The sequence below is a fragment of the Apium graveolens genome, chromosome 3, assembly GCF_009905375.1.
Source record: "Apium graveolens cultivar Ventura chromosome 3, ASM990537v1, whole genome shotgun sequence".
NCBI classification, from domain to species: domain Eukaryota; kingdom Viridiplantae; phylum Streptophyta; class Magnoliopsida; order Apiales; family Apiaceae; genus Apium; species Apium graveolens.
The window spans coordinates 19,504,082-19,526,887 of record NC_133649.1 but is presented as its reverse complement, the minus strand read 5'-3'; the positions used below and the strand labels follow the sequence as shown (position 1 = coordinate 19,526,887).

Here is a 22,806-nt window from a genome sequence, read left to right as displayed (position 1 = left end):
AAAACATAAAAAATAGGAAGAAATATAAGAAATACTCATAAAAAAATATTCTAATTCAAAATTGAAAAACAAACTATTTAAATAAATTTAAAAGTACTATGACAAAAAAAATGTAAAGTATTTTTACAAAGTCATTACTAGAACCGAAAAATTATGAAAATATTGTCATAAACACGGTAAGATGCAAACTCTAATCGATTGTCCTTTAAAAAATATAGAGTACATCAATCCAATAAAACATAAAAACGAGGAAGAAATATAATAATAATAATAATAATAATAATAATAATAATAAAATTATTATAATTTAAAGTTAAAATACAAATCGAATAAAATATATTATATATTATATGTATTTTATCTATTCTAATATTCGATTATAATACTTAATAATCTGTATAACAAACACAATACGTAATTAATTAAGAAATTAAACTATAATTACATATTCTTAAATGATATAAAATTATATTAAAAATATTTTACATATAATACAATCAACAACTATCTTAATAAAATAAATATAAGTAAGAATTAATAAGGTATTTATTAATCGGTTTAAATTAGATCATTTTTTTTTATAAAAACAGAATGTATAAGTTTTTCTTTTAAAAAATTTAGAGCACATGAATCTTATAAAATTTAAGGAAAAATTATAGTTTGTCTTTTAAAAAATTTATAGCACGTGAATTCTATAAAACATAAAAATTAGGAAAAAATATAATAATAATAATAATAATAATAATAATTTATTATAATTCAAAATTGAAATAGAAATATAATAAAATATATTTAAAAGTACTATGACAATTAAGTGTTAAGTATTTTTTTCAAAATCATTACTACAACCGGAAAATTATAAAATATTATTACAAATGTCGTAAAATACAAATCAAAACAATTTTCTAATTTTTGATCAAATTCCACAAGATTAAGAAAAATATATATATATATATATATAAATAAATAAACAATTACGTAAAAAAATTATGTGATATGATTAAAATATTCTATTTACAAATTTATATTGTGAAAAAAAATCAAACAATGAAAGATATAAAATAAATTATAACATATATTTTATATTTAAGTTATCAATATCAAATATTGGAATACAATAATAACTAAATATATAAGTATAAAAAGTATAATATTTTGAAAATTGCATTATTCATGAAAAACATAAAATTTATTTAGAAAATAAAATTATCTTATTAAAAAATAGTTAAATAAAGAATAAATATTTCAAAAAACAAATTATATAAAAAAATTAATAATCATCCGTGTATCGCACGGGTACAAAACTAGTAATAAATGATATAAAGAGAGCGCATATTTTGCACGACATGTATTAGTGGATGAATACACGTAAGAATATGCATACATATAAGAATAGAATATAAATGTATATGTACGTATATGTTGAAATTACACCTAGAGGAGGTGAATAGGTGATTATGGCTAATTAGGATTACTTTTAAATTTTACCCGATAATAGCTTACTGAGATTTTATCAACTGAACTATAATCTGACAATTATAGTAAGCTGAGATGACTAAATGTAATGCAGAAAATAATGTGCAGGAAAGTAAATAGAACACACAAGAATTTTAGCCAGGTTCGACCCCTAAGCCCCTATGGTCTACGTCCTGGTCCTTTACCAACTTGGTAAGAGAATATATTATTGATCAATGAAGGTTACAACTACAAGATACAACAATATATCTTCCTTTATCCCAGCTGCTGATAATGGCTTGCTGAAACCCTGTTTAAGAACCTACTCTCTAAGTACTATACTACCCCGTAGTACAAACTCCTCTAGCAAGTACCACTAAACCCTTGTTTCTCTTAGCCAACTTATCCAGCAACTAATTAATACAATTTGAACAATACAAATCAATGATAAAGATTACAACTCAACTATAAACTCTCTCTAAGATAAAAACACGTGTATATAATTAGAGGTCGAGAGTATTTTAGGAACAATAAAGATCAGGAGTTGTATGTGTTCTTGCTTGCAAATTCGTCAGTCATAAAACTGCAAGAAACCACATATATAACCACACATTAATGTTTGAAACATTCTCAACAACTTACAACGGCTAGAATCCAATTATACCGTTTAAGATCGTTGGGATGGTTTCCAACGTTCATGTGTACGTTAGATAGAAGAGAAAGAAAGATGTCCAACATACGGAAAATATCTCTTCTATTTTGTAGAGGATAAAACATTTTAATCAGAATATAGAAGAAAGAGTTTGAAAGAGAAACAAACTCCTATTCTTTAGGAAATCAATTTGAATAAGTAAAAACGTTTTATAAATGAGCTCTCTATATATCATGCACATATATTATATTAGAGAAGTCCTTACAACTGATATATATGAAGATCCTATAAAATCTCCATGAAATTCGACTTCCTTGTTGAATCTGGACTGTGCATCTTGGCTTGCTGTTATTCTGAAAATCGTGATCATAGCTTGCTGAAATAGATCACTGTCTAATGATATCTTGCTGTCATGATACTTAAACACCAATGACATTAAGCTGTTATATCCTGCAAAGATCCTCAAATAACAACATGATGGCTTGCTGTGTTGTGATCATCAAAACTAAGGAGTTACAATCTCCCCCTTTTTGATGATTACACACATTTAGGAGAATTATAAAACTCCCCCTAAATCTATGCATATCTCAAAATATAAATTAAAACTTAAGACATCACAATTAGCATAATAAACTTCAAAAATGCAAAAATAACTTATCAGATTTCAAATACCAGTAACATCGGCATAAAAAAGTCTTAAACCAAAACATCCATCAACAAGTTTTACCACACCAAATAAACAGATAAAAATCAAATCAAGTACCAGATGCAACAAGTCTTAAAAACCACAGATACTTCAACAAAAACTAAATCAAGTTCAGAAACTAAATCAAGTTCTTCAGAAACTAAGTACTCAAAAGAAATTAAATTCTCCTAAGTTCTCCCCCTTATATCATCAAAAACAGATTAGTCTTCCTGAGCAGAATTGACAGCTGCATCCTCTTTTAGTGAAAGAAACTCATCTTGCTTCTCCTGTTGTTCCAAGTCTTCAGCAGCATCCACAAGATCATCCAAGCCAGTGTCTAAATCTGCATTTGACTGAGAAGCTGAAGGTTTCTGAGCAGACATGAAGTTCAGCAAAATATCCTTTAAACCCTTAACCTCTGTCTTGAGCTGGTTGATTTGCTCAGTAGTGGCAGCAACATGACCAAACAACAAGGTATTATCATCTTGAATACCTTTTAGCAGCTGCATCATCTCAGCAGTTGGAGTAAAAGATGAAGGCCCAACTACAGCAGGAGACTCAGGAACAATGGTAGGCAAAATCCTAACTAACTCTCCATTTTCAATTTGTAAATTTGACTGAGCTAACACTTTAACATCCAAAACTTCTTTAACACTCACCTTAACAACACTCTTAAGTTCAATCTTAAAGAATTCAATACCTTGGTAAGCATTAAACCATAAGGAAGTCCAATCTTTTTCTGATTAACAGCAACAATCATATTCTTTAAAACCAGATTTGACAGATCAAAAGCCCTACCAACTAGAAGCATAGAAACTAGAGTAACATCTTGACAACTAAAGGTTGATTTATTCCAACCCCTAGGACAAACATTAGCCCTACAGATTTTAAACAACAAATGTGCCATAGGAGATACTTGAGTAGTGGAGGGGGCTGAGGGTTTTCTTCAATATTATCAACAGATCCTAATAACAACTTAAACTGATCCATCACAGAGAAATCAGGGAATGACACATAACCTTTTTCAGTAAAAATGTCAATCTCAGAGGGATTCTCAAACATGATAATAGAACTTAAAATGGGAGGGTTAAGCCTAATTTTCTTGTCATGCACAGTGGTAATACAGTTCCCATACTTATCTTCAATCAAATTAGCATAAAATTCACAAATTAAATCGGGATAGTAGACCTTAGGCATTTCGACGATAAAAGAATCCATACCCAAATTCTGAAACAAAAGTAAGGCTCCGGAGTTTTGAAAAAGCTTACCAACAATCGGGATACCAGGGATAACAGGACGAACATCCAAAGCATTTTCAGTGAATCGTTGTTGGAGATCAGGAGAATCAAACGCCAAAGATTGCTTGAGTTTCTTTGAATCAGGGGTGTGAGAGACTTCTTCATCACTCTCGTGACCCAAATCGACCACTGTAGTATCCATCTTCGAGGAAGTATGCTTGCCCAGAATACCAGAATTTCTAGTAGCACGAACCATTTTGAGTGGAACTGAACTGGTGATCTTGATTGATCGAAGCGGTGGTAGATAGAGAAAGCTGAGTCGCGGTGTGAAATAAAACCCTAACCCGTGCTCTTTTAATGATATTTAGGGGAGAGTTTAGGATACAAAATTAAAAACAAATTATACATATCCTAAAATCTAACACTTATCATTAAAACAGTTTAAATCTATCTAAAACACCACATTTAGCATTTTTATCATTTAACAATTAAATCAGCAAATCATGCAAATATTTAAACATAATTAAACAGATACTGACATATAAAACAAAATTAATCAAAAAATATAATTTAAATAACCAATCATAGTAAGCTAACATGAAAGATGATAGTAAGCCAACATTACCAAATTTCCAAAGATAGCTTGCCATTATACACTGCACATGCCAAGTTCCCTTCGAATGGTAGAAAATCTTGCTTCGTCAAGGGGTTTTGTAAAGATATATGCCAATTGATATTCAGTAGGTACAAAAACTAATTCAATCTTACCTTTGGCAGCATTATCTCTCAAGAAATGGTGATGCACATCAATATGCTTTATTCTTGAGTGATTAATTGGATTCTTTGATATGTTGATGGTGCTAGTGTTGTCACAATAGATTGAAACTTTGCCACACTTGATTCCAAAATCTCGTAGAGTCTGAATCATCTACAAAATTTGAGAGCAACAGCTACCAGCTGCTAAATACTCACCTTATGTTGTGGATAATGCAACTGAAGTTTGTTTCTTACTTTGCCAAGATACGAGACTTTGTCCTAAGTATGTACAAACACCACTTGTGCTCTTTCTATCAGTTTGACAACCTACATAGTCAGCATCACTATACCCCACAAGATCAAATGTGCTTGTAATAGGATAAAATAACCCAAGATTAATAGTCCCACTTAAATATTGAAATATTCTTTTAACTGCATTTAAGTGTGATTCCTTAGGTTTAGCTTGAAAACGAGCACAAACACATACACTATACATAATATCTGGCCTAGAAGCAGTAAGATATAAAAGACTACCAAATATACCTCTATACTTCTTGATATCAACATCTTTACCTTTTTCATCTGATGTCAGCTTGTTGTTTTGATTCATTAGAGTAGATTTCGGCTTGACATTATCAAAACCAAATTTGGTCAGCAAATTCTTGACATATTTTGATTGATGCACATAAATTCCATCTTTATATTGTTTGATTTGGAGCCCCAAGAAATAATTGAGCTTACCCATCATGCTCATGTCAAATTCACTGCTCATACACTTAGAAAACCACTCACACATAGAATCATTAGTGGATCCAAAGATTATATCATCTACATATATCTGGACAATCAAAATATCATTACCATTTTGCTTAGTAAATAAAGTAGGATCAATTTTACCTCGAATGAAGCCATTTTTGATCAAAAACTTACTAAGCCTCTTGTACCAAGCCCTTGGTGCTTGCTTTAAGCCATATAATGCCTTCTTGAGCTTGTAAACATAGTCCGGATGTTGTTCATGTTCAAAACCAGGGGGTTGCTTGACATAAACTTCCTCTTCCAGAAATCCATTAAGAAAAGCACTTTTGACGTCCATTTGATGTAGCTTGATCTTCTTGTAGCATGCATAAGCAAGAAGCATCCTAATTGATTCCAATCTAGCTGCTGGAGCATAAGTTTGATCAAAGTCAATGCCTTCTTGTTGGTTGTACCCTTGTGCCACGAGCCTTGCTTTATTTCGAGTAACAGTACCAAATTCATCCACTTTATTCTTGAAAATCCATTTTGTACCAATGATTGAAGCACCCTTTGGTGGCTTGACCAGTTCCCAAATATCACATCGTTCGAATTGATTGAGTTCTTCTTGCATAGCCGTGATCCAATTTTCATCTTCAAGTGCTTCTTTGACATTCTTGGGTTCCTCTTGAGCTAAAAATGCAGCATAAGCACAAAAATTTGCAGTGCCTTTTCTTGTCTCGAGACCATCAGAAATATCACCAATAACCTGTTCTAGAGGGTGATTCTTCACTGTCCGTGTAGCTTTCGACAATGAATGCTTTGCAATATCTTCATGTGAGGTCTTCCCCATCTTCGATGGAGGAGCTAAGTCTTCACCATCATAGATTGGCATTTTATCCTTTGCTGTATTTCCTCTAGGACCATCAAGAGTCATATTTGCCATCTTTACAATTGCATCATCAACTGGACTAGAATTTTCTGCTTGCTGATTTCCTGAGGCAGTTTCAATTTCAGTTTGCTGTTTTCCAGAATCAGTCTCTATTTCAGCTTGCTGTTTTGGAGTAGCCTTCTCTGTTTCAGCTTGATGTTGTCCAGCTTGACCTGCATCATCTTCCTCGTCTCTTGGAAGATCATTGTTAGGTTCTTGAAAAGTAACATCTATAGATTCCTCAACAATATGCTTAGACAAATTATAAACTCTATAGGTTTTACTATTCATAGAATAACCAAGAAAAATAGCTTCATAAGTTTTAGCATCGAATTTACCATCATTACCAATTGTCTTGAGCACAAAACACTTTGAGCCAAAGATTCTGAAGTAACTGCTGTTGGGCCTCTTTTTCTTGAGCAATTCATATGGAGTCTTGTCCAAAATAGGTCTTATCAATACTCTATTCAGAACATAGCATGCTGTGTTGACTGATTCTGCCCAAAAACTTCTAGGTAACTTGCTTTCTTGCAACAATATCCTTGATGTCTCTTGCAGTGACCTATTCTTGCGTTCCACCACACCATTTTGTTGTGGAGTCCTTGGAGCCGAGAATTCATGTGATATTCCTCTTTCTTCACAATAAGTAACAAAGTCTTTTTGGAATTCACTACCTCGATCACTCCTTATTCCTACAAGCTTTGTATTGATCTTATTCTCAAGTAATTTAATTAGTTTCTCAAACTCATTAAAAGCAGCATCTTTAGTTATAAGAAACAATACCCATGTAAAACGAGAATAATCATCAACAATTACAAAACCATATTGCTTACCTCCTATACTTTTATAAGCTTCTGGACCAAATAAGTCTAAATGTAAAAGTTCTAAGGGTTTAGAAGTAGATACCATTTTCTTTGCTTTGTGAGAACTTCTAATTTGCTTGCCTAATTGGCATGCCGAACACACCTCGGTCTTGACATACTTGATTTTGGGTAAACCTCTGACTAGCTTCTTCTTTGAAAGCTTGTTAAGCAGGTCCATGTGAGCATGACCTAATCTTCTATGCCAAACATAAGGATCAGCGTCTATTGCAGCACGACAACACGCTGTTTTCTGCAACTCAAAGTCCAAAATATATATATTTCCTTCCCTTCTAGCAACTAGGGGGACTTTGTTAGTACCAATAGTAATAATACACTTATCAATACCAAAGTTAACAGTATGACCATCATCATATAACTGACTTATGCTAAGCAGATTATATTTAAGGCCTTTAACGTATTGAACTTTATCAATTGAAATGTGTTTATTACCTATTTTACCTTTTCCAAGGATTTGAAGAGTTTTGTTATCGCCAATAGTCACTCTTCCACCCTTTTTCATCTGAAGACTCAAGAATTGTGCTTTGTCTCCACTCATATGTCTAGTACATCCGCTATCTAAAATCCATTGAGTTGATTTGACTCGAGCGGCAAGACACATCTACAAAACAAATAAAATAACTCAACCTTTTGGTACCCAAAGTTTGTTGGGTCCGACATGGTTAGCAGATAAAATATATAAAACATGTAAATCAGATTTCTTTATCCATTTTTAGATAAATCTAGGTGATTTAACTCTGCCAGCCTGATGATAGTAAGCTGTCTTTGTTCTGCCATTCTGACCATAGTAAGCTGTTTTCTGTTTGTTTCCTCCATGGTAAGATGTCTGTCCATTCTGAACTCTGCAATGCTTTTCAAGATGCCCTTTATTTCCACATCTGTTGCATATCTTCCAAGGCATAGCATAATCATAGGGTATGCCATATTTTCCTTCATATCTTAGAGCTTTGTCCTTCTTGTTGGCATTCATTCCAAGTCCTTCTCTGACCAATGGAATATTTGTGTTGTTCATCATTGATTTGAGACTCTCTTCACCTTGAACAAAAGCTCACATGCCCCTTTTCAAATCCTCAACTTCCTTTGTGAGCAGATCAATATTTTCAGCTTGCTGACTTATGATTTCAGCTTGCTGAGATGGTTCTTCTGCTTGATTTGAAGGTGTTGCATCTATTGATTCTCTGAGTTTGAACAACTCCAAACATTCATCCCTTGCTTCAATCTCCTTCTTTAACTCTGTGATCTCCATTAATTGAGTCTTGTTTATTTTGAGGAGAATTTCGTTGAAGTTTTCCACATGACTAACTTTAGCTTGAAGATCCTTGATTTCAGCCTCTTTGTCAGCTTGTGTAGGTACCTTCTTGCCAATCCAAGTATCCACTTTGCTCATCAAATCTTGAACCATAGTCTTGAGATAAATATTCTTCTCTTTTAGCTTGCTATTTTCAGCTTTAAGAGAATAATATTCTCCCATAGATACATTCTTACATTCCTGCATAGTTAGTGGTTCCAAAATAATATTTTCAGAAGATAAATTATATTTACAAGAGTTTACCTCACTCTGATATTCTTCTGAATCACTTTCTAGGTAGCCACTTTCTGAATTTCCTCAAACAAAATCTTTATCAAGTCCAGCTAGGGCAAGATTAATCATGTCTCCACTTGAATCATCACTAGAAACCGAGTCATCATCACTCTAAGTCATTAGAGCTTTAGCTTTCTTCTTATCCTTGAAGACAGTTTGCTGTTTTGACTTCAGTTTGTAGCAATCCCGCTTATAATGACCTGACTTTCCACATTCAAAGCTTTCCACATTCAAAGCATGTCTGATCTTTAGAATCTTTGTTGGGCTTCTTGTTGTTGGAAAATCTGTCTTTATCTCTTTTCAGCCTGTTCTTCTTCTCGATCATCTTTCTGATCTTCCTGGATATTAAAGCTAATTCTTCATCTGACTCATCTTCAGATTCCAGTAAGCTGTTATCAGTGTGAAGAGCTAATTGTTTCATTTGAGCAACTGGAGCTTGCATAGAACTTGATTGGCTTTCCTTGATTTTGCTTTCAAATTGTTCCAATTCTGCAAAAACAACCAATTGATCCATAGTATCTATAGTTGGAGAGGATTCTAGAGCTGTTACCTTTGGTTCATAGATAAATGACACAGCACCAAGTATCTTCATGTTGATTTCCTCTTGTGGGATATGTTTGCCAAGCTGCTTTAAGGCATTCAGATTTATCTGGAATCTTGCTTGACTTTCTCGAATAGTTTCTCCATCTTGAAGCTTGAAATTTCCAAACTCATTCATTAGTTTGCTCAATTTCACCTTCCTTAAGCTCTTGGATCCTTCGTGATACAATTCCAGAGTATCTCATATCTCTTTAGCTGATTTGCATGAAGAGACTTTATCAGATTCACTAGGACATAACCCATTCATGAGAGAATTCCTAGCCTTTCCATTGAAGCTGTATTTGATTAGTTCAGCCTTTGTGAGATCATCAACGTCTTTCACTTTGCCTTCTTTGTCCTTGAACTCAAAAGGACCCTTCTGAACAACTCTCAAAGCTAGTGGCTCCCTGGATAGATACACTTCCATGCGACCTTTCCACCAGTTATAGTTTTCTGTACCAAGCAAGAGAGGTGCTCGGTAATCTGAGGTTCCTTCAGGATATTTGTCAGCCATTTTGATCGAATACTATTCCTGTTACATAAAGATTAGTATACCATAGCTCTGATACCAACTGAAATTACACCTAGAGGGGGGTGAATAGGTGATTATGGCTAATTAGGATTACTTTTAAATTTTACCCGATAATAGCTTACTGAGATTTTATCAACTGAACTATAATCTGACAATGATAGTAAGTTGAGATGACTAAATGCAATGCAGAAAATAATGCGCAGGAAAGTAAATAGAACACACAAGAATTTTAGCCAGGTTCGACCCCTCAAATATCTGTTATATCCTGCAAACATCCTCAAATAACAACATGATGGCTTGCTGTGTTGTGATCATCAAAACTAAGGAGTTACATATGTTAAAGAAAAAATAATATTTTTTATTTTAAAGTATGTAGACAGCCAGTGAAAATAAGATAATTATCATGTTATCTTAGATAAATATCTAGATAATTTGAAGAGATTCATTCTTTTTGTATCTACATTTATTTTTATGCTAAAGACGACATCATATGGTGTAAACTGATACAAAAGATATCCAAATACTAAATTACTTCATTTTCTAAATAACATTCGAGTGAACTAAATTTGAAAATATAAACACAACTGAATTATAAGATATAATCATATATCATCCGATTAGATCTTGGCTATTATAATGAAATACGAATATACGATCATGATCTATGTAACAACATGAAAGTAACACTATTTTTTGCAAATACGCTTATATTTGTCCAATATTATATAAGAGCATCTCCAATGGTGATAACAAAATCTATTAGCTAAAAATTGATAAAATAATAATTATGTAAATTTTTAGTTAAGGGAAAGGGTATCCACTCCAATGTATTATGTTTAATATGATAGGTAAAATTATACCTAAGAATTTTGATGGTTCAACAAATATATCCAACCAAAAATATATCCAACCAAATATGATTATTTATATTTTTTTGCTAAAGGTTAACATGATTGGAGTGCTCAAGTTTTTACAAATTCTTTAAAATTGTCACGTAAATATCATACCTCATAGATAATATAGCTAAGAGTTTTGTTACATCGAAAATGTTCTGATAAGTTTAAGGGCATAAAAATATCAATAAATTGTACAATTTTCTTGTTCAATACTACAAATCTCCGGGGCAGAGCATTAATGTAAGTCATGCTACTTAAAACAAAAAATGAATATATAAAGGGAAAAAAAGAAATTAAAGTGAGGTGTAAGTTTGTAACCATGTCCAAATGGGGCTTTGCTTAGTTGCTTCCCTAGGCCACCACCTCTCTAATAATGAACAACTCAATCACACCTTTATTACCAAAAAGTAAGTACAGTGGTATTTTTATCTTTACTTAAACTCTCGTTGCTGTTTTATTACATCACCACTCCTATTAGGCTATTCTACTACTTGTATCCAGTTGTCTCTTGTCCCTCTCCAAACCAACCCTCCCCCCCTCTCTTTTTCCCTCTCCCTCCCCTCTCTCTCTCTCTCTCTCCCTCATTTCCCACCACAACAATCACCCCCTTTTATTACAACATACACACACACCAAAACCAAACACAACTCAACATAAACACAAACAACCTTTACTCACACAAACATTGTCTACATCCTCAATGGCATCTCATTCTCACCAGATCTGCATCCCCATTCTCCTCCTCTCCATTCTTATTACAACAACAACCACCGCATTACAACCTCAAATCAACTCCAACTCGGTCCTGGTCGCTCTACTCGACTCCCGATACACCGAACTCTCCGAACTCATCGAAAAAGCCCTCTTATTACAAACACTCGAACAAACCCTCACTCAACACAATCTCACTATCTTCGCTCCCACCAATCAGGCTCTTAACCACAATCTCGACCCTGAGTTCAAACTGTTCCTCCTCGAACCTCGTAATCTTAAATCTCTTCAAAATTTGCTCCTGTTTCATATCGTGCCTTCTCGCATTCACTCTTCTCATTGGCCTGCTAAACACAAGACTTTGTGTAATAACAACAACAATCAGTTCTTGTCTTTGACTACCAGTAGCAACTCCAATGACAAATTCGTGGGTCGGGTTAAAGTTACCCGACCCGAGGACATAACCCGACCCGACGGGTTAATTCACGGGATTGAGCGGTTTTTAATCCCGCGATCAGTGCAGGAAGATTTTAATTCACGGAGGAGTTTAAGATCCATTTCAGCTGTTTTACCCGAAGGAGCTCCGGAAGTTGACCCGAGAACTAACCGGTTGAAAAAACCCGTTCAAGTACCTGTCGGCGCGCCACCGGTTCTTCCGGTTTACGACGCGTTAGCTCCCGGTCCATCTCTAGCTCCTGCTCCAGCTCCTGGACCTGGAGGTCCACGTCATCATTTCGACGGCGAGAGTCAGGTAAAAGACTTCATTCAAACACTACTACATTACGGTGGATACAATGAAATGGCGGATATTTTAGTTAATTTAACGTCGTTAGCTTCCGAAATGGGGAGATTAGTTTCCGAAGGATATGTTATAACTGTGTTAGCCCCTAATGACGAAGCCATGGCAAAATTAACTACTGATCAGTTAAGTGAGCCCGGTGCGCCTGAACAGATAATGTACTATCATATTATCCCAGAGTACCAAACCGAAGAGAGTATGTATAATTCTGTTAGAAGGTTTGGTAAGGTGAATTACGATACATTGAGATTACCTCATAAAGTCGTGGCCGAGGAAGCTGATGGTTCGGTTAAATTTGGGAAGGGTGAGGGTTCGGCTTATTTGTTTGATCCTGATATTTATACTGATGGGAGGATTTCAGTGCAAGGGATTGATGGGGTTTTGTTTCCTGTTGAGGAAGAAGAGAGTAAGGTTGTGAAGAAGGTGGTTCCTACTACGGGTGTTTCGAAAGTTGTTGCCAAGCCAAGAAGAGGTTTGTTTTGGTAACATTATAAATTTTGTTGTGTAAATTATACTAGTAGATGAATATGTGGATACATAGATGAATGTTTCTTATGTATTGTTCCGATTTGAGTGAAAATAGAAAATAGCCGGGGAATTTTTCCGGTGGTTCTTTCATTCTTTGTCAAATTTATGCAAATTGGATGAACAAAAAAGTTACTCCAATATATTTTTAACGTATTTTTGTTATGAGAATTTTGTGTGAATGAGTAAAGAGAAGGAAAACCTTTTTCCCTTTTCCAGTGTAAATGTGCTGGAAGGCAATACATCTAATCGTATGCTGGATTGTGGTGAATGGTGAATGACTGAATGTGATGTTTGATTGTTGTTTACTTATTCTTGATGGTGGTTGTGGGTCTAAGTGGATGAAAACTTTCTTTAGGGTAGCGAGCATAATTTTAGATGCAGTCCATTTTTAGGGGAGGAAAAATTGAACTCTAGAATTCTTCTGGTCCGCATCAGGAGAAACATTGCCACCGCTGGCCACTCTGATTCTCTGTGTAGGTAACAAGTTGCGACCGCTGGCCACTCTGATTCTCTGTATGGGTAACAAATTTTAGGGCAATGAAACATCTATGGTTTTTGATCTAATACAGGCTAATTAAAATTTGACAGATTATGAGAGTTTCCTGTTCATGGTAAATAATTGCCCATCACTACTACTGTATACGCTTCTTCTTACCTGTCATTGTTTTGATTACTTTAGCCTTGAGAAGTTGGTGTGTTTAGTGTCGGTGTGAATTAATTTAGTGGCCTCTCCATTATGGTATTATTCTCATCAGTGGTAGGAACCCCTGTGGACCAAATTTCATTATTGTAAAGAGATGTGACAGATAAGCTCAACACTTGATGGTTTGTTTTGTGCATTGGACTGATATTAAGTGTGTATTAGTTATGTGAAAGTCTGAGATTAATATTGAGTGTTGTTGGTATTCTACTGGACATCCGATTGATATATCTCAACTTTACTAATAAGTAAAAATTGTTACAGGCAAGCTGATGGAAGTAACATGTAGTTTGCTTGGCCCCTTTACCCGTCTTTCTACCTGTCATTGAAATTTCACGCTAAAGAAATACACAAAGAAATTATAATCATGCTATAAAGTTGCGCCAAGGTAAACTTGCTAATTCTTGTGAATTTTTATAGCCTAGTAGTCGATTAATGCAATTTCTGATCTCGGTACTCTCTGAAGGCAGTGCTAGGTATGAAGAAAGGAGGTGTGCTCAAATTGAAGCTGAATTCTCAGGAAAAGAGATATTTTTTTATTTGTTCATTAGTAAATTATTATTCTGTAATTACTAATTTTTTGGTTCTAGGTGTTTTTGATTCTTCTTTGTTACAGTACTTCCTTTTATGAAATGTGCACATGTATATAGTACTGTAATAGAAGAAACCTTTTGGCTATCAAGTAATTGTATGCCCTGTTTTCATATATTTTAGACTCATTCTAATTTCTATTCAGAATAAAGGTTTGTAGTTGAAGTGTGGGGTGGGCTATGGGTTGGGTGATGCATTATTCTTTTCCAAGAAACAAGATCATTATTTGTGATACAGATGTTTCACTAGTCTTGACAGCTATAATACACCTGCCTATACAGAATTCATGAATGTATGTATTTATGTTTATTACCAGAGGTACAGCAGGTAATTTCATTTGCTGATTTTATGAAGAAGAAAGAAGTTTAATTACTACTTCATATTATATATTGTGGTGGGGAAGTGTATTATTGATTATTGTTACTGAAGAGACTTGTCATTTGTCAATGTCTATTGTTAGTATTTTGTAGGCATGTTCTGTTTCACAACCATGGTCCATGGGTAATTGGCTTGTGGGTTTATAATTTGATATCAATAACCCAGCTGGAATATAACCAGCTGGAATGAGCTGCCACCACCACGAATATGTTGTGTTGCTGGTAATGGATTCATTTGACTTTTCATTCTTATTTTGTATTCTTTTCTTTACAAACAAGGCCATTTTTGTTTAGAAGCCAAGGACAAAAGAATCAGGCCATATTCATAGGCCCCAGCTTAATGTTTTCTATATACATAATTTATTCCGAGTTGGTCTTTCACCTTTTCCACTAATTTTTTTGTTCTATCTTGCTCAACATTTTGTCTATATATCTTTAATTTTTGCTTAAGAAATGTTGTTAATTAATTATTATGTAGGAGGATATGTTTCATAAATATATCTAGTTTGTTTTTAAAAAATATTTATAAAAACAAGCGATCTTTAAAAAGTGACATCATAGATAATTACTATTTACGGCACTATAACATTCAAGAAAGAACTATGTTAGAAAGAAAACCCTGTCTCGAAAAATTTGTTAGAAGGACTGAGTTCTATGGAGTCCACCTTTTTGTCGGAGTCCTCGGAGTCCATTTACGTTCTGCAAATAAAATATCTTGTAAAACGTGTTATTTTGCAAAACATGTTACACAAATAGCATAACTTTAACAAAATCATGCAAATCTCATATATTTACAGTACAATATGTATATTCTGCAATACGTTCTGCAACATGAACATTTATGTTCTGCAAACTAAACATGTTTTGTAGAATAATATATTTTTACAATGTTCTGCTTGTAAAATGTATGCAATTTACAAAATTTTTAATAGAATAGTGATGTTTGTCGAAAAATAATATATTTTGCAATATTTTAAGCTATATTTTACTTGTAGAACATATATGGACTCCGAGGACTCCAATTAAAAGGTGGACTCCATAGAACTTTACTATATGTAATTATTTAGTAGTTTTTCAATGATCTCCAGGAGGGTTCCCCTGAACCTCACATATAAAAGAAATGAGTACGGACTGTACGAGAATAAAAGTGTATTAGAATTTTATTTTGATTCTTCTCACCATAATGATGATACATACTTGTATTTAAAATTGAACAATAGTGTTTTATTAAACAGTGATATTAAGCGCTCATTTATCAGCAATGATGATAAAGATGTTAGTAGAACGTTCCAACAAGAAAAAGGGCAAATGTTCTCATATCATCTCATTCAGTAACACAAAGGCAAAAGATATATTTAGATATAGATATCTCAATCAGTGCTACAAAATCTGTAACAGCATTGCACAGATGGATTCTTCAGTGCATGATAGAACTTTGCTTTACCAAACAATATATTCATTCACACAATTACAAGAAATATGTAGTACAGAAAATGTGCACCATTTTTCACAAGAACTGTGCAGATATGATTGCATAGCTTTCACAACAATTATATAAACAAAATTATGCACAAAGAACCCGAGCTTGAAATTCAGAACACCTACAAAGTACAAGTTTTAAATTATCCAAAGCATATTTCTTAACAACCAACTGTTAATTCAGCATGCGGCATCATCTCTGGATTGGAGGAGTTCATGAATGAGTCATTGTCCTGAACAGGATTCTCTTCAGTTCCAACATCTGAACAATCCTTATCTCCGGAGGGGTTGGAGGGCTGTTTATTGCTTTCTTCGACAAGTACTGCTTGATCTTTCTCGTTTGTAGGCTTCTGTCTCAACTTGGCAGGCTTTTCCCCAGTTTTAGAGACTGGAAGACTAGAAAAGGATTTCCTAAGCAACTTCTTTGATACAGAAACATCCTTACAATTATTTGCCTGACTAAGCTTGGGAGACCTGTCCTGTTCTTGGTGGCTAGGACCTGAACCACTTACTTCCAAAGAGTTAACTAGTCCACCAGTGACACTCTTGTTCCTTCCAAGCTTTGGAGATTTAGCACGCGTTGTTGGCGTCTAAAAAGATTAATGGAAACACCACAAAAGTTACTCGTCGTAAGGATATAAGAAGCTGAATGGAAATAAGAGGCCGAAATTATTTGCAACACAACCTATAATTTAGACGGTGTTATGCAGCTCTCTGTCATAAATTCAAAGTATCAGTGTATTTCCTTTCAAAGAGGAAACACCATATAGCAGTGTTCATTGTATTTGCCAAAATTTCTGATTGTGTACATCTGTGAAGCTTGATGCTGATCAACATTAAATTAAAAGTCTCGAAAGTATTTTTAATTTTAGAATAGAGAATTACAGTCTAGTCTTATCAATTAAGAGCATATAAATGACACAAAAAGCTTCCAATGCTCTGGGATATTAGTTTCTTCAATTCAAGTATCAATAGTTGTGTATCGAACTGTATAAAAGTGAACGAGGAGTCCGACTACATCACTCATATTACAAAAGACAGAGACACACACAGAAATTCAACTAGTATTAGTTAGTAATTACAGAGACAGGGAAATGTTCACCTTCTTTAGTTCAACTTTAGGAGGAGGTTCTTTATAGAAACTTGGCATAGGAGTGGCTTTGAAAGTCAAGCTCTTCCTCAATCTTTTAATTTCAGCCTCCTGGCTTTCCTACAATGAATCCCACAAAACGAATGAGTAACTTGAAATCTAACAGAGTACTAAGATCAAAAGTATTTAAAGAAGCAAGTATTGAGCCATTTATATTGCCAATACAAGAACCTTAGATTTTTCTTGCAAGGTGCTCTTTTCCACTTCCTTTGCATGTATCTTTTCTTCAATCTTTGAATAGAACTGTAAGAAAAAAGTCACAATATCGATCTGCTCTATCTACAAATGACAACAAAACAGGTTTATATGGCGAATAGATCAGAAGTATTTACCTCTCTTCTCTTTTCAGCACGCTCATCCAATCGAAATGAAAATCCAGAGGCACTGCTCCTGCTAGTTCCGCGAGGAGTGAGGATCCTAATAGTAGTACAAGAGACATTATGAGTAGCACAAGAAAAGGCATATGCCTGATATGAGTATCAAGATGTGAAGTGGAAGTCTTATGATAAAGTAAAGTACGATGAAGTAGCAGAACGGGAGTCATCATCCTCTGCAGACAGCAGGGCAGCTTTAGTAGGTTTTGGTGGTTGATCAACTGGGCTACAAATGCAATAAAATTCAAGAAATCAATTACAGAATCACCATAATAGACAAGTAACATGAAATTTTGAGGTCTGCACTCCTGTTACTAGTGTAAGGGTTAAAAACACATTGGTATATGTTGCCACTTACAGAAAGCCTTCGGATGGAGGGCATCTTGGAGCTCCATTTGTCTCCACATTCCTACCGGACTGTTATCACCAAACATCAATGAAACCATGTAAAGAACAAAAAACTTTAAAGTAAATAAAACACCGGCAACAGATCGAGGAAATGACTAACATTGGGCATAGATGCTAAAGTACTTCGCCTAGAAGAAGCCCCACCACCATTTGCACCATTTGCGTTTGCTTCCTTTGAGTTTAGTCCCGTGGATGCTCGCCTACTTGCAGGATTCTTGCAGGTGACTAAAGTAGTTTTTCCATTAAATAAGGTAGCCTCAACTTTTGATCCATTTGTTTGAGAATTTTTGGCACTGGATCTCCGAGATAGCCCATCAGTGCTATTACTCATACCTTCTTTACGAAGTCCATTAGCAGTAAAGGATTGACTCTGGGTCAGTTTTGGTTTTCCCTTACTCATTGATACTGTTGATCCTTTCACTTCAATCCTATCCTTGGAAACTTTGCTGTTCTTTGAATTGTTATCGCCAGGAGCCTTACTGGCCTTTGACAATGCACTTCCAGTAAGGGTCTTGTTAGATTCAACATCCCCTACAGATACATTACTGACTTGCTCAACAATTGTTACACTCTCCAACGATCCTTCTTCACTACAAACTTTTTTACCATCTTCCTCTTTCTTAAAATCCACTACTGATTCTTCCACATTATTTTTCTCACTTACATCAGTTTGATCCTCTAACCGAACCCCGTTAACAGACTCCATCAGTGTATCTTAAAAAACAAACACAAAAACGACAAACCTTAATACAGGATTCAGTAATTCAATCAAGAAATTATCACAAAACCAATAGCCTAATTACTAACTACACTTGTACAAATATCAGTGATTTACTGGTATTCTATCTAATCACAAATACAATGTAGAAATTAATATCAGGAAAACAAACAAGATTTGAAAAGGGTGGCAAGATTTTCCTACATTTGATCAAGAAAACAATGGGAAAGTATGAAACAATTTAGATCAAACACATAACATAGCATACAATTCAACTAAAAACAGAAAAAAAAACATAGACAATAACACAAAAAGTATCAATAAAACACAAAGATCAGACAGTATTATAATGAACAAGAAAAGGAATGAAACTGAAGAAAGTAAGTAGCAGTTACTTATAATTACTAGTATAAACAAGAGAACAATTCTGGTACCTTTGTAAATAGATATCAAGTTAGAGTTTGATCAAGTTGATGCCAAGAATTAGTAGATGTAATTGAGTATTCAAACACAAGCACTTTAAAATTGAAATTGAAATTGAAATAGAAATAGTGACAGAGACTTACAAAAGGGACAAGCTTTCCAAGGGAGCGGATGAACTGGCAAATGTGGGGTTTTTATCACCAAATTGTGATTATGCTAGTGTACAATACATTTTATTTATATTTCTATATTTTCAATGTTAGGGTGGTTTAATTAATATTTAGAATTTCTAATTTATTTAGTCATAGAAAAAAAACAGTTTTTAAAGATAATAACGTAGTTGGGGTCATCCTACATGGCACGACCAAGAAACGTGTGAGAGGGTCCCACCCACGACTGGGTGTATTCCGGTACAAGCTGTCATGTGCAACCACCGTTCTGTTACTAATTGCATGCATCATGGGGGTTGTTTTTTTACCAGTATTTTTTGCGGTTGCCACGTACTTTTTTTTGTCAAGCGGTTGCCCCGTATTGAAATTATACAGCAACAAAACTTTAAATTGATACTGATATTTTATTAAGAGTAGTGTTTGAGGTTTAACATTGGATATTAAAATTTGGTCCAACTGTTGTGATAATGATAGATTTAGGCAGTAAACAAAACGAGTTGAGTCGAGTTCGAATTTTTTCTTAACGAGTCGAGTCAAGTTCGAAAACTTTAAGTATCAGATTTTAATGTTCGAATTCGAGTTCGTTAACAACCGAGTTGAATTCGAGTTGTTCACGAACTTTTCGTGTTGGATCGAGTTCGAGTCGAGTTCGAGTTGGTCATTAATTTTTTTTGGGTCTTTTTTCACAATTAGAATCCAAACAAAACCCAACCCAAATAAAATAATGTTGTATATATTTAGAATAGAGCATGCTCATGTATATATTTAGATTTTTTTTATGCAAATTGCTTATCGAGTTGAGTTTAACGAGTCGAGTCGATCTCAAGTCGAGTTCCAGTCAACCACTTGTAAAACTCGAATCGACTCGATAAGCTTTACGGACATATTTTCTTGTTTGAACTCGAGTTCGATTACTTAACGAGTCGAGTCGAGTTAAACGAGTCGAGTCGAGTCGAACCTAACTATCAGCTCGATTCGTTTACAACCCTAGATAGATTTAGCAATTTTTTCGTGTCGTGCATTTTCATGTTTCGTGTACTTGAAGGTCAAATACAAAACCGACATGTTTATGGTTCCTGTACTTTCGTTTCGTGTCGCTTCATGTCGTGTTTTTCATGTAAAACTGAATATTAATACTAATTAAAATAAATAAATAAATAAAAATATAAGATGTTTAGTTAAAATTTTTACGAAATATATTAAAAATATATATTAGATCACATTTATATACATATTATAAAATTAAGTAATTATTTTTAAAATAAATATGCATATATCTATTATAAATATACATATATTCATTATAAATATTAATATTTAATTATAATATTAATATATGTCGTATACTTCGTGTTGTGTCGTGTAATCGAAGGAAAAACACAAAATCAACACTAAATCTCGGTCGTGTAATTCTGTGTTCGTGTATTTTCGTGTCGTGTACTGAAAAGACAAATAAAAATATTAAATTTTCGTGTCGTGTAAGTCATGTAGTGTTCAAAATTGTCGGGTCTAGATAATGGTTACTTGACAATTTGAGTGTATTCATTTCAGATTTTAAAGGATTGATAATAATCCATTGATTTTAAAAGATTTTCGTTGATTTTACTTGTTCCTGAATTTTGACGGAGTTAATAAAAAATCTTGCAGAGTCTTGCTGATTTTGTGAAGTTTTCCGGGAATTCTTCAAAATCTCATGTATTTTATAAATATTTTAAAAGATTAAAAAAGAACTAGCAAATCCATCAAAATTCACCACTTTTTCAAATAAAAAATATTAACGAAATTTTGAATACAATCAGATTTTGATAAATTTTTAAAAATCTAAATTAAATACTGCAAGATTTCAATAAATTTTTTTAAAATCTAAATTGAATATACTTAGATTTTAAAAAACTTTTTCTAATATTTGTTGAATATCATTAGATTTTAAAATATTTTTTAAAATCCAAATTGAATAACTTTTTATTTCAAGAATGCATTTTTTTTAATCTTATTGAATACACCCCTTTTAGAAAGATAGATGTGATTGAAGGAATTTATATGAGTTGTAGTCAAACAAACCAAGACAAGTGATATTTAGGAACCAATTTGAATACCGATATAAAATGAATTTAATAATGTTGCAGAGTTAATTAGTACTCACTCTATGCTTACATATCAAAAATAGTAAAATTTTGTAATATGAAAATTAATTACACTCACTTATATCCATAACCCACTATCTTTCTATAATACACCCATTTTATATATTAAATATTAATTAATCTCACCCTTCCACCCATTTTTTTTATTTTCCCCGCCTTGATTACACTCTTTTTTAATATCCATCCAATTTTTTTATTTTCACCCCTTGATTGCACTCTTTTTTAATGTCCGTGTGTATACTATCTAGTATGTAATGAGAACGAGGGAGCAGTACATGTTAAGAGATCACACTGGATTTGTTTGTCGTTTTAGGAAAGTATAAAATTGTATAATTACATAATATCTCCTCTAATTTATAGCGTGTCGTAGTCGTTAATTAAAATAATTATAACTATTAAACGCAAGCAAGTGTAAAGAAAGAAAGATATGATAATCTTAGGACGTGCTTAATACGACATACAAACTGGTAGTGGGAGTGTCGGAACATGCACCTATGCCTTTTTTTTTTCTTTTTTAATTTCATTTCACTGCTTATTTTATTTCTCAGTATGTACTGTTCTTATATCATGATATGAAGCTAAATTGAATTTTGAATTTTCATAATCATTATCTTTTGTAACTAAGCTAATTATAAATCACGTAGGATTTATAAGGTACAAAGTGTTTGAATTGGATCACATGGGGGGCCAGGTTTATATTAATGCCAATTAAAAATAGTGGATGCTTGTTACGCCATTATGTAATTCAAAGTCGCCCTGATTAATGGTGATTATTTGCAAGTGTTCAAACTCTTAATTTTAATCATGCTATTCTTTTTAAGGTGATAATTAGGAAGAGTTCAAAAGCTAAATTATGTTGTGTACGTGCCTTCGTAAGAGCATCTTCAGCAGTTTCCTTATTCATTTCTTCTTCACAGAAATATAAATATTTTAATTGATAAAATTCAAGAATATGATCGGGATGGACATAATTTCCTTCATTTATCAAACTATATCATCTAACCGAAAAATAAATAAGTGCTCCCAGAAATTTAGACAATATCGCTTCAATGTTCGATCATATAGGCCTCATTAAAACCCCTCAAGAGTAAAATCCAGTGGAAAAAAACTCAGGTTAGGAAAAAGAGTACTCATTAAAAATATATTATACAAAATTAAGTATAAACTAGAGTCTCATAGTTGTGCGGACAATCTCGCATATCTTCAACATTATCTTTTAATCCGAGAACTTGGTTGATAATTGAACTTTAAATCTGATATGAGAACCCCCATTAAATTTCTTACCATTCTGAGAATAAAACCAAAGAGACAAAAA

General features: G+C 33.5%; 2 protein-coding genes across 5 annotated transcripts; one reads left to right on the top strand and one right to left on the bottom strand.

Moving 5' to 3' along the window:
• The first annotated feature begins 11,401 nt into the window (after positions 1-11,401).
• LOC141711913 (fasciclin-like arabinogalactan protein 17) lies at positions 11,402-14,377 on the top strand. Of its 2 annotated transcripts, none has more exons than XM_074514620.1 (3): positions 11,402-12,901; positions 13,922-14,045; positions 14,128-14,377. In XM_074514620.1, exons 1-2 carry the CDS (start codon positions 11,620-11,622, stop codon positions 13,984-13,986), a joined length of 1,347 nt encoding a protein of 448 aa, XP_074370721.1. In that variant the 5' UTR covers positions 11,402-11,619; the 3' UTR covers positions 13,987-14,045; positions 14,128-14,377. The 2 variants fall into 2 exon arrangements, with proteins under 2 accessions (XP_074370721.1, XP_074370720.1); XM_074514619.1 differs by having other exon boundaries at positions 14,124-14,377.
• A 1,584-nt stretch (positions 14,378-15,961) lies between these two features.
• LOC141711912 (uncharacterized) lies at positions 15,962-19,451 on the bottom strand. 3 transcript variants are annotated; one of them, XM_074514617.1, is made up of 8 exons: positions 19,321-19,451; positions 18,137-18,750; positions 17,987-18,045; positions 17,774-17,854; positions 17,587-17,671; positions 17,426-17,497; positions 17,207-17,314; positions 15,962-16,694 (listed from the first exon to the last, which is right to left on the bottom strand). In XM_074514617.1, the coding sequence occupies exons 2-8, from the start codon at positions 18,740-18,742 to the stop codon at positions 16,266-16,268; spliced, it is 1,440 nt and encodes a 479-aa protein (XP_074370718.1). In that variant the 5' UTR covers positions 18,743-18,750; positions 19,321-19,451; the 3' UTR covers positions 15,962-16,265. The 3 variants fall into 3 exon arrangements, with proteins under 3 accessions (XP_074370718.1, XP_074370717.1, XP_074370719.1); XM_074514616.1 differs by having other exon boundaries at positions 19,189-19,325; XM_074514618.1 differs by having other exon boundaries at positions 17,207-17,305; positions 19,189-19,325.
• Positions 19,452-22,806: the final 3,355 nt, after the last annotated feature.